Raw genomic sequence first — 13,231 nt, 5'->3', positions numbered from 1 at the left:
ATATATATATATATATATATATATATATATATATATATATATACACATATATAGCTCTCAGTAATATACTATTAAACTGTAATGAAGTTGCAAGCAAAGGAATTATAAAAATCTTAGGTGATACTGATGTGAATGCAAGAAGGAGAAAAGAAAGAAATAAGAATAAGTAAAAATAATTACATCTGTTAATTTTTTAATGACTTCATAGATAAAGATAAGAGAAATCAATATAGCAAAAATTTCCTCTGTGAATCTGGTAACAAATTTCACGAGAAAGCTGCCTTCTAAGGCCACAACTACTGCGGCTATCACAGTAACCCAGAATCCAATCCAACAACGCATAGGCAGGAATTCTAAATCATTGCTTTCACAGAACTGAAAAAGAGAGAGAGAGAAAGAGTGTGTGACAGAGATGGAAAAATAGAAAATATCAATATGAGTTTAAAACCAACACAAACACAATGACATATATATTATAAATTTTAAAATTATATTTCCATACATGAACTGTAGAACTGGTGAATCAAAAGTAATATGTATGTGTGTGTGTATTTTGATATTTACAGTATTGATATAAACTAGTACTTTCATGCATTTTGCAATCATCAGGTTTATGTAGTGACAGTCGTGTTCCACAATTGACATAGGTGTCACTACATAAACCTGATGATTGTGTAATGCATGAAAGTACTAATTTATTTCAATATTGTAAAATTGAAAATAATAAAAAGTGAAAACCAGACTGTTAGAATTATATATATATATATATACACACACATATATACATATATGGCAAATGAAAGACGGAAGATGGAAAATAAGAGAATTTATTATTAATCACGACAATTGTTTCGACACATCTAGCATTGATTCCTCTTGGATGGGACACTCAACAACTGGTTCAGAAGCATCTGGTGGTGCAGATGTATCTTGTTGGGTGATAAATAAATACAACTCGTTCAAATAACTGTTCCGCAATGTAACTTTCCATTTTATAGAAAGAAAAGCAGCCAGACAGAGGAAATATCTTCATTTATATAGAAGATCAAAAATAAAATCACAGATGGCAAAAAGAGAAATGGACACACAATCCAGCAAGAAAAGTATAAAAAATAACCATTAATAGATATGGTGTATGAACACCCTCAGGCAGCTGCATGGTGCGAGTACACTTGCTCATACAAGCATCCACAAAAATGTGAGCATACGCACACGTAAGGTTTGGTGCACTCATGATCATAAAGCGAGTTAGTTATCTACTTGGTATTTATAAGAATGGGGAGGTTAAAAGTAAACTTAAGTCATCCATACCTTAAAGTAAATTAAGTTAACGGTTACTCAAAATTCCTTCTCACTGCATTGTGCGAAAGTACATTTATATGCGTGTAGGCATCTCAAAATTCTATTAATTTATCTTCTATTTTATTAATTCTATTAATTATCTTCTCATTAGTCTACAGAATAGACAAGGATTCCTCGAGTAGAGATGGCATCTCCTGAAAATTATATTGTATGGTTTCGCATACCTTACAATGGACCAATTAATGTTGTACTTCATTTTATCCTCCTTCATTCGCCATACAAAATCTGCCAAAAGATGTTGAATGTCTCTTATTGATTGTCTTAAAGCTGGCAACATAGTTATGATAACGATTCTTAAATGAATCAGCCGTCTTCCCAATGTAAACATAGGGCCCTCCCCTGTGTGCACGGTACTTTTATATATAAGATTTGCACTCACAGAGATTCATCAAAGGACATTTTGATTTTTCTCTGCAACAGCATTTATCGTATTTGTTTGTATATAAGGCAGTCCCAACACCATTTACCAGTGTTGTTACCATGCTAGCTGTATCGTAAGTATTTCTACTTCTACAAATTGGTCGTAGTTGGTGTTTATTAATGTGGTTTACAACTGGGTTCACATTCAACATACATCATTAGTAGAACGTACACGCTTAGGGTGCCCAGAATGTTTTGCTTGTGTTTCATTAAAATTAGTAACTGATCATCATTAATTAATTGCTTTAATTAACACATGGCTATAAAATGGACTTCTTAACCACACAGTCATAACCTTTTTTTAACTATCACCCTCTTTCATTTACTGATGCTCTCTCAGTGCTGCCTTACTAAGATTCAGCCAAATTAAATACACCACAAACAAACAAAACGAAAGAAAAAAACTGTTGCTGACTGGTTGATTCCATTAAGAGCACTCATCAATATGATAATGGAATGTTGAAACAAAATTTCAACCTCTAATATTACCAGATGATTTGCACACACAATGAAATTTAAAATATTTTTGAAAACTAGGGCAACTAGGAGGTATATATGTCATCCCTAACTGCCTTTATTTGTCCCCAGTAGCTATATAGAATTTTCCACTGTTTCTCCCACCCCAGGTGGTAATCCTACCCACTTTGATAAGCACAGTACTATAGCCTTGGGTTAAACAATATCTTGCAAGTAGAACTAGTAGACAAAAACTGTACAGAAGCTTGCCATGTGTGTATATATATAAATACATATAGACACAGGCATACACACACATGATTGGCTTCTTTCAGTCTGTCTCCCAAATCCACTCACAAGGCTTTGGTTGGCCTAGGGCTATAGTAGAAAACACTTGCCCAAGGTAACATGCAGTGGAACTGAACCCAAAACCATGTAGTTGGGAAGCAAATGTCTTACCACACAGCCATGCCTGCACAAAAAACAGAAACAAATATTTACAGAAAAAATGGTAAGAATACTAAACAGAAATAATAAAATATTTTGAAAGTAGTTTACCTTGTATAAAGACTGCTCATATACTAGAACAGGCCCTGTGGCTCCTAGGATCATAAGGGGCTGTCCACTGAACAGGCCAAATATAAGTCCACACAGCGACGTACTCAGTACAGTTTCTGTTACCCCCATAAGTCCATTGGTTTTTTCCGCTGAAACAGGAAAAAAATTAACAAACATGACTTATGTTTCTGAGTGAGACCTTAGAGGAGATAATGACAGAGCAACAGAACCTTGGAAATTAATCCCGACTGACAATCCTTAAACAGAAATATCAGTGCAGGAGGCTAAATGCTACCAGCTGGAGATAGTAGGTGTCTCTTTTACAAGTTTTCATGACTGTGGTACTGAGAAAAAAAGAAGAGAGCATTGATTTGTAACTAGCATTTGTTTTAGTGACATGACAAGGTTAGACATTAATGTCAACCAGAACAAAATTAGAAGAAAAAGCCATACGAATTCAAACATACGTAACATCCTCAGATTAGCAAGTCAGACAAGCAACAAATTTTTTTATAAAAGAGAAATTTCATCAACCAATTGGCATTCTAACTGTCAGGAAAGTAATTAGATAGCTTGTTGGCACTCTGTCGCTTACGACGTTGAGGGTTCCAGTTGATCCGATCAACTGAACAGCCTGCTCGTGAAATTAACGTGCAAGTGGCTGAGCACTCCACAGACATGTGTACCCTTAAGGTAGTTCTCGGGGATATTCAGCGTGACACAGTGTGACAAGGCTGACCCTTTGAATTACAGGCACAACAGAAACAGGAAGTAAGAGTGAGAGAAAGTTGTGGTGAAAGAGTACAGCAGGGTTCGTCACCATCCCCTGCCGGAGCCTTGTGGAGCTTTAGGTGTTTTCGCTCAATAAACACTCACAATGCCCAGTCTGGGAATCGAAGCCGCGATCCTATGACCGCGAGTCCGCAGCCCTAACCACTGGGCCATTGCACCTCCACAATTAGATAGCTATATAGATATATATTTCCAAAGATATCATGTTTTGATGTTTGATAAGAATATTTAGAGTTCCAGAGCAAACAGTACTACTAATGAAAGGAATTAAGTTGTACAAGATGTCATCAAAAGGACTAGAATAACAGAGTTCTTGTTAATTGTTACAGAAAGTATGCAAGGCATGCATAGTCATCATTCACAAGGAAATTAGTAATAAGCACCATGCTTTCTTTAATGTTTTAAGGTCTTGTGTAGTTGTGAGCAGACACAGATGCTCCCTTGGTCTTCCCATCCTGAACTCAGTGAAATGTTGAGGATGTGATAGCTGGTGGGAGAGAAAGCACCAACATTAAGCTGGTACTAATTTTTCAACTGAGTAAACTGAAGTAATGTGAAATGAAGTGCCTTGCTCAAGGGCACAATGTGCCACTCAATCCAGGAAGTGAATCGACAACCTTATGGTTATGAGGTCAATATCCTAACCACTTGGCCACATGCTTAATTGTTATAAAAAGGAGACAAACCTACTGATGGAAAACTATGAGTGAAAAGGATCACATTGGCTTACAAATGTGACCTGTCAGCTTTTTTCTTTTAAAACAAGTTTTATGCTTAATTATCCTTAATTCTATTGCTAAAATATTAGAAAAAGAATCTTAGTCTTTTAAATTCTTTCAAAAGCTGTCTGGATTCATTTATTCATTTACTTGTTTCAGTCATTTGACTGCAGCCATGCTGGAGCACTGCCTTTTGAAGAACAAATCGACCCCAGGACTTATTCTTTGTAAGCTTAGTACTTATCTATTGGTCTCATTTGCTGAACTGCTAAGTTATGGGGACGTATAAATACCGACATCGGTTGTCAAGCAATGATGGGGGGAACAAGCACAGACACACACACATATATACGATGGGCTTCTTTCAGTTTCTGCTTAACAAATCCACTCACAAGGCTTTGGTCGGCCTGAGACTATAGTAGAAGACAATTGTCCAAGGTGCCATGCAGTGGTACTGAACCCGGAACCATGTGGTTGAGAAGCAAGCTTCTTACCACACAGAACTTCTGAGTTTCTAAAGTTGGTATTTAGCTTACTGTTTTGTGAGCTAATTTGGAATCATTAAATCCACTGTAAATATTCCTTTCTACTCTAGGTACAAGGCCCGAAATTTTTGGGAGGGGGCCAGTCAATTAGATTGACCCCAGTATGCAACTGGTATTTAATTTATTGACCCTGAAAGGATGAAAGGCAAAGTTGATCTTGGTGGAATTCGAACTCAGAACATAAAGACAAATGAAATACTGCTGAGCATTTCGCCTAGCATGCTAATGTTTCTGCCAGCTCGCCGCCTTGAATCAACTATAAAGTTTGCATCACTGTTTTGACATTAATGCATGGCATAACACATTAAACTTAAAAACGAATACTGTTAAAAATACTTTGAGGTAAATATTAATTATGACATTAGAGTTTAGAAAATTTGAGGGGCATGAAATAATTTGTTTTAAAAAGTGAAACTTGAAGTAGGTAAAGCTATAAATAAGAGTGCAAATAGTGAGTTAAAAAAACCCTTTGGATAGTTACAAATAACTAATTAAGTAAATATGTATGTGAGGAGAATACTTTCAAGTGTTTTGGAAAATAAATTTATAGATCATGAGTTATAAGTGTCATTGCAGCAAAGAAAAAAATTTAAAAAAATCAACATCGAAATTCTGTTTCTTTCAGAAAATGTATGCAAAGGAAAAGAAACAAAATGTAATAATAGCATTCATTAAATTTAAAAAGAGGAAAAATAAAAGAAAGGACAGCAAAGTGCAGAGAATAAAAACATAACAGTAAAGATAACTTAGAAAGTTTTCAAATAACATGTTTAAATGTTACCAAAAATTATTATTTGAATCAATAGTAAGGAAATGAAAAACACACAATTGATATTTTGTAGTATCTTGGGAGGGTCATTATGCCAGTAATAAACACACATACACTGTTTCTATTTCCCTTCTTTATTTTTATTAGCTAATTGATTAACCATTTAAACATTAACTAATTGATTGTTTGATTAATTGTTCAGTCAATCACTCAATCAATCAGCTATTAGACAATCAATTAGTTAATTAGTTAAAGGTTGAACAAATCGACAAATAAAAATAAATAAGTGAAACAAAACCAGTGCATGTGTTTATTATTGGTATAATGACCCACCAGAGATACAACAAGATATGTTTCAATACACAAGTTCATATCAAGAAACTTGTAAATCATATGCAAAAATGAAACATAATTAATAGAAATTAGAATCTCAAATCTCTGATATCTCTAAGTGTATATTCAATACAATAACTAATACCGAACTCAGGATATTTGAATCAATGAACAGGAAACAAAAGACACAATTGATAGAATCTAAGTAACGCCTTTTTGACATCTTTAAGTGTATATTCATCAGGATATCAAACTAATTAATTATTGCAATTATTGTAGCAATTTAGAAGTGTATATATATATATATATATATATATATATATATATATATATATATATCTCAAGATCTCTAATAAAGAATGAATGATTTCAATTAAGATAAATATCTTTGATATCTAAAATAATTTTATTAATTATATGTGTGTGTGTGTGTGTGTGTGTGTGTGTGTGTGTGTACATGACTGAATGAAGATGTGTGATGTGCAATGAGTATATAGAAATGCAGCTCATATTTTCACATATACATTTACATTTAGAAGCATAAAAGCAGAATTTTTATTTGAGTTTGTACTGAGATTCCTGAATATCAGGTATTTAAGTGCAAAGGGTGGAGGTGTGTGGCTTAGTGGTTAGGGTGATGCACTCATGGTTATAAGGTTGTGGTTTCAGTCCCTGACTGGGCAATGCGATGTGATTTTGAGCAAAGCGCTTCATTTCACAAAGCTTCAGTTCACTCAGCTGGCAAAAATATGTATCCTGCAACAGACCAGCATTCCACCCAGGGGAAAATACAAGCACCATAGAATCCAGGAAACTGGTCTTATGAGCCGCCTATGGCTCAGGATGGACTGTTGATCCTCTTCCTTTGAAGTGTAAAGGAAACAAGCATGTAAATGTGAAAATGTGAGCTGCATTATTACTTCTTGTAAATTAACTGTATTTTAACATATATAAAGAACCCTCATGTATAAGGAAACCCTCATTTTTGGGGCTTAAAATTTGGAAAAAAGGTTTTGTAAGGGATTGATCAATCGCTGACCAAACACCATTCAATTTTTTTCTCTCCGTGTTTTTCTCCTTGTTTTCTCCATATTTTTTCTGTTGAAGAGCGTAGCTCGAAACGTTAAAGACTTTCTGTATTCCTGAGCGTCAAACTAATACATCCTTTTGTTGTTTACACCATCTGTCCTCGTCTGTTGTTGTTTTTTTTTGTACATTCTCCCACATTATAATACTATCCATGTATAAGAAACTCCCATATTTTTTTAACCTAATTTTTGACAAAAAAGGATTCCTTATACACATTAAAATATGGTACATATTTTTATTACATATTTACTAATTTACAGGTTATCTTATGGAGAATAAAAGACAATGGTAGCAAATAGATGTAATGAAATGTAAATATAATTCCATAAGTTGTTAAAGAATTTATGCAATAAGCATTAAAAATTGAGCTATAAATAATAATGGTAAGAAAAAAATATTAGTCAATGATTGATGTTATTTTTCTTTTTCTGACAAGTACAGGAAACAACTCCAAGAGTAGATCGGGTTTGTTCAGACTTCATCAGCAAAGCCTTTTTTGTACTTGCCAGAGAAGTGATGAAAGAATTAGTAGATACATATACATTTGTTGTATAAACATAATTTGATTAGAAATGGCATAGTTCAAAGATACCATTTGCATGCAAAACAACTGATACATTTAGTGCCAAAAACATATTTAATGAAGGAAATATTAAAAAGCTAACAGGAAATAATTATGCATATAAATATAATTTTGTTGAGTTAATTTCAATAGTAAATGTTAAAAATAATAATAAATTAGTATAAATGAATCAAGATGCCTGCTATGAAAACATCTGGATTGTTTAATAATAATAATAATAATAATAATAATAATAATAATAATAATAATTCTTTCTACTATAGGCACATGGGCTGAAATTTTAGAGGGTGTGTGTGTGGTGGTGGTGGTGGTGGAGTTTAGTTAATTAAATTGACTCAGTGGAATATGAACTCAGAATGTAAAGTTGGAAGAAATGCCACTAGGCATTTTGTCCAGCATACTAATGATGAAAGTCAAAGTTGCTGTTTTAATAATAATAATAATAATAATAATAGTGATAATAATAATAATAATAATAATAATAATAATAATAATAATAATAATAATAATAATAAATAATAATAATAATAATAATTATTATTATTATTATTATTATTTAGACTTATAAATATATGAGCACACATGTAGCCAAGCATAATAATAATAAAAATAATGGTGTCAGTTTTTGTAATAAAAGTTCTATATCAGAAAAAAATAGAGTATACCAAAGAACCAGAAATATTTAACAATAGTGAATTGTTTGTCCAAAAACTAATTATTGTTTATGACATAATATGTTGACAAATGCAAGGACATAAAAAGATATAAAGAAGTGAGACTTACCTAACAACCCCCCAAAGGCAATACATGGTGACAAACATGCAAAGAATATAAAAACAAAGGCGGCTAGACATTGTAAATTCAATGAATCTGTTATATCACTTCGGTAATATGGATAACGGCGCTTTATGTCATTTATGAGCCCTCCGAATGGACGACCAGTCCTCAAAAGTGGATCCAATATAACTTTTCCCTTGGTTTCTAATAGCGCTGAAATAGAAAGCATTCCGTAGTCAGACACCAAGTAGATAAAAACATACTGAGTTTTTGTTAAGTATTTGAAGTAATTTAAGAAATATATAACAAGGTTGATTAATTGCTGATCTATTGACTAATTGAATTTGTATTATAGTAGTTTTAATAGATTTGTTTCATAGTTTATATCTATATACCAGATTTTGTCTGTTATTAAGCTTGGCTGTGAAGTGTAGGCATGGCACTGTGGTTAAGAAGCTTGCTCTCAAATCAAGTGGTTGCGGGTTCAGTCCCTCTGCATGGCACTTTGGTCACGTGTCTTCTATTACAACCCCAAGCTGACCTAAACCTTGGGAGTGGATTTGGTAGATGGAAACTGAAATAAGCTCATTGTGTGTGTGTGTGTGGGGGGGGGCATGTTTGAGTGTACCTTTGTCTTGACACTATGGCTGTAAAAACAATGTTGCTTATTTCCAATCTTCCTCGAAAACATGTCAGGCTATGGGGAAATATTACCTTGCTTGGAGACAGGTGAGCGTTGGCAACAGGAAGGGCATCTGACCATAGAAAATCAACCTCAACAAATTCCATCTGATCCATGCAAGCTTGGAAAAGTGGGTATTAAATAATGATGATTGTCTCTAATGCCAACAGCTATTTGTAGAGTAGAATATATGATTCATGCCTAGTTCTTTGAATGCCTTCATTGCTGTATGACTAATTTATGTGACTGCCTTTTTGTAGTGACATGTTATTTTCCATTTTTGAAGGAAAAAAAAAAGCCATTTTACAAATGAAAATATCTCAGCTGTGATGCAAGTCAGAGTAGAGTGAGAAAGAGTTGCTAAATATTTGGTAATTATTACATATATTCTACTCTAGTTTCACTAAGGTTTACTTCAAAGTTTTATTTACATAACACTTATATCAGAATGTACTGGAGAAACTGGAATATGTGCCGAAATAATTTGTTTTTTTAATTTAAGGAAAAAACACTATAGAGGACCCTTTCATAATAATACAGAAACTATAGTAATTAATAAATTGAAAATATGAAATGGTGTGATTACAGCAACAATATCAGGGAATAAGACGAACGGGTACAACTACGTGGATGCTGATGATTTGACATGGCTGACTGGATATTCAACCAGTATGATAGTATGTTCTGGTACTCGTTTGATAGATAGGTAGGTAGGTAGGTAGATAGGTAGAGAGAGAGAGAGAGAGAGGACAAGAGAAACATTGAAATGTCTGAGGTCAAATAAGTCAATTGTCGAAACAACACTACCAAATAGGTGTTGCCAAAATGGCTGCGTCGAAATGTCTCATACCAATAATATTAGGCGTTCACTTTGTACGACTATTTGGTTTAAGAACTTGCAGTTTGATATGCTTGTAACTCATCTGTTACAGAATATATTGACACTATACATACATTCTATCACAACTGTAACAATACTATAATTTGGTACCCTTGCAATGAATTCTCACATAGCATATATTGTGAGAAAATTGGAGTCTAGAAGTGTTATGATATAGTGAGTACACCAAAAGGATGTATTTAAGTGATTCTTAAAACTAATTTAAAAGAGAAAAGGTGGGCCTAATTTTTTGGCCTTAAGTACAAAGTAAATTTATAATTAAACTGGAGGAGTCTTTTGAAATTGCTGACCTCTATATATTTCTGGTATTTAGTGTATTATATTAGTGACCTCTCTCAGTGAAAGTTGACTGTACATTTGCACATATATGTGCAGTTTTATGTAAGACATTTTGAAGAAGACCAGCACTTGTACATGTATACAAGTGTCCCCTTATCATACAGCTGATATTTATCGTAGGAAAAGGCCCTTGGTTTGGGTTCAGACTAATACATCTGAGTACCAGTGTCACTGCAAGCATTGCTGTCAGAACATAAAGAGCGGGAATAGATATCACAAAACATCTTACCTGGCTCCTTTAGCAGTTCTGCCAACCTACCAACCCAGATTAATACTTATTGAAGTAACTTTTGAAGGTTTGCACCCTGTTATGGCAATTGGTACTGTAAACACTAATTGATATTACTTAATGACAGGTTTAACTTACACAGAGGAGAGTTATAGCAATATAACAGATAATTTACGATGATCTAAATTTCAGGCCTCTTCCCATCTCTTCAAGCCTTGTTCACTGCTGTTTTTGACATTTTATTTTCACCCACTTCTTGTTCTTTTGATCTCTGAGGATTCACCCTTCTTAATAAATACATTTTCATTCACCCTTCTCAAATAAATACAGTTTCATTTTCTTATTAATTACCCTTGCTGATTACTTCCTCTATAGTCACTTAAAAGCACTTTTATTTTTGTAGCCTGCTTTTGATGTCACTGCTAGCCACTTTGACTCTATCCACACCAATCTCAAGAGAAATGCACTTCCTTGACATCTCACTTCTTCATCAACCCATAACTACATTTAATAGTATAAAAAACATATGGGCATATTAGATGCACCCCAGGGTCAGCAGCACATATTCATGAAAAATGTTTTTAGTGCAGCTCCAGAAAACAGCACTACTAGGGATAACTAAGATACTTAGGAAGGTTCTTGGCATCTAAGGGTGCTTGTTGTAACCCAATGTTAGGAATTTTCTTTTCCAACAGTCTAATTCATTGTGTGTATATGAAATAATAATAATAATAATAATGATGATGATGATGATGATGATGATGATGATGATGATGATGATGATGATGATGATGATGTCAACGTTGAATGTCTTCCATGATAATTAACATCCAAATACCAAAGCTTATAATTTGTGAAAAGAGACCCTGTGAGACGTCTGACAACAGGCTGCTGTCTGCTCTCATAGAATCAACCAGAGCAAACAAGACTGAGCGCTCTGAGAAGTAAAACAACAATAATAATAATAATAAATATCATAATTAAGAAATTAAGTTATGGATTAAAATTAGCCAATAGTAGCAAGTGTCAGGGATGAAATTAGATTATGGGAGGCCTAATTTCACATAAAGGAATCAGGGTGATTTTCTGACACATTTTTTTGAACCCCCCCCCCCCCCCCCCCCACCAAACCGTTTATCTGCGCCATCAAATAAGGTAATTTCTAATGGTTCCTGGCAAGCTTGTATTTCTCTAAATTTGTTCCAGTGAGTCCCTCAGCAAGATCATCAGCAAAGAATTGTCTATTTAAGTTCTGCTAAATGTGGCTTTTTTCAACAAATTTTGTATCTTTCCCTGACTCAGTCCACAGCTAACAGAAAAATAAAATATATCACATTTCTCCTCTTCACTTTAGTGTTCACTTTGAGCAAGCATAACATTTGACTGCCATCATAATTGCACCCTTCATATCTTCATTCTTTTTAAAGAATCCAGTGTTTAGTGGAGCAGCTAGTATACTTTATTAACTGGTACTGTAGGTCAAAGCTCCTCCATATTCAATTGTATTTGATATGAAAATAGTCTTTTCTATTTTAGGCACAAGACCTGAAATTTTTGGAGAGGAGGGCCAGTCAATTAGATCAACCCCAGTATGCAACTGGTACTTAATTTAACAACCCTGAAAGGATGAAAGGCAAAGTTGACCTCGGTGAAATTTGAACTCAGAACGTAAAGACAGACAAAATACCACTAAGCATTTCACCCAGCATGTTAATGTTTCTGCCAGCTCACCACCTTAGTGAAACCATCAATGTAGTTGGACCATTACAGAATAATACTATACATAGATTAAACCTTTGATTCATTCTATGGTTAAGATTTCTTAAAGTATTTGCTATATATATTATTCTTTCAACACATTTTCAATATTTTCAATACCAATATCACAAAGGAAAGGTGAAAAGAAATGAACCAGTATTTCCTCATGGACAGCTGTGTGTTGCTCTTTCAAGAGAACATTCACTTCCTGAATTAAAGATAAGATAACTCTCTAAACAGAACAGATGAGAAATGTATAACAAAGAGTATAGTTTTCAAAGATGCTCTTTCCACGGTCAGGACCTTCAGTACTACATGAGGATTTACATCATCTCAAAAATCCAATGCTCAAAAAATCCATCATCTCAAAAATCCATGTTTCATGGGTGTCTATAAACATTCAACAATCTTATAGTTTTCAAAGCAACTGTGGAATTTCCACAATTACTACTAGTTAGATTTATTAGTGTATTAATCCAATTTTTTAAAAAGAGAAAACAGCAATGATTTTACAGCTGAAAGATGGACAATCGAAATCAAGAGTAAGTGCACTATGCTGTGAATTGAATTTGAGAAAGAAAGTAAACTTGTATAAAGAAAGTCAAATAAATTAGAAAACAGAAATTCATGCTTATTATGCAAGAACATTCATAAAAATTGTGTAGTTATGTGAAAACATGGTAGAAATAATTAGAAATGGGCAACTTGCAGCCCTATATGACTTTTGGATGGCATGCATAATGCCATGAATATATATAAACATAACTTTCTACTGAAATTTTGGCCCAAAATCTTTAGCTCTAATTCTGTTACTTAAACAATTGCATTTCTTTTTTCTCTCACTCACTCACTCATGCTTTCTTTCAATCAAATATTTATAATTTACTATGATTCATATATATATATATATATATATATA

At 33.6% G+C, this 13,231-nt stretch overlaps 1 protein-coding gene across 9 annotated transcripts in view; it reads right to left on the bottom strand.

The window, feature by feature from the left end:
• LOC106871495 (band 3 anion transport protein) overlaps positions 1–13,231 on the bottom strand; it is a 762,999-nt gene that overhangs the window by 31,718 nt on the left and 718,050 nt on the right. For all 9 annotated transcript variants that reach the window (XM_052970953.1, XM_052970950.1, XM_052970954.1 and 6 more), the window contains 3 exons: positions 8,410–8,616; positions 2,797–2,945; positions 181–375 (listed from right to left, as the gene is read on the bottom strand). In XM_052970953.1, the coding sequence (XP_052826913.1) occupies positions 181–375; positions 2,797–2,945; positions 8,410–8,616 (551 nt within the window). The remainder of the gene's footprint in view (positions 1–180; positions 376–2,796; positions 2,946–8,409; positions 8,617–13,231) is intronic.

The sequence above is a fragment of the Octopus bimaculoides genome, chromosome 1, assembly GCF_001194135.2.
Source record: "Octopus bimaculoides isolate UCB-OBI-ISO-001 chromosome 1, ASM119413v2, whole genome shotgun sequence".
Taxonomy (NCBI): Eukaryota; Metazoa; Mollusca; class Cephalopoda; order Octopoda; family Octopodidae; genus Octopus; species Octopus bimaculoides.
The sequence above is the reverse complement of the archived record's forward strand: the minus strand, read 5'-3'. Positions and strand labels throughout refer to the sequence as shown.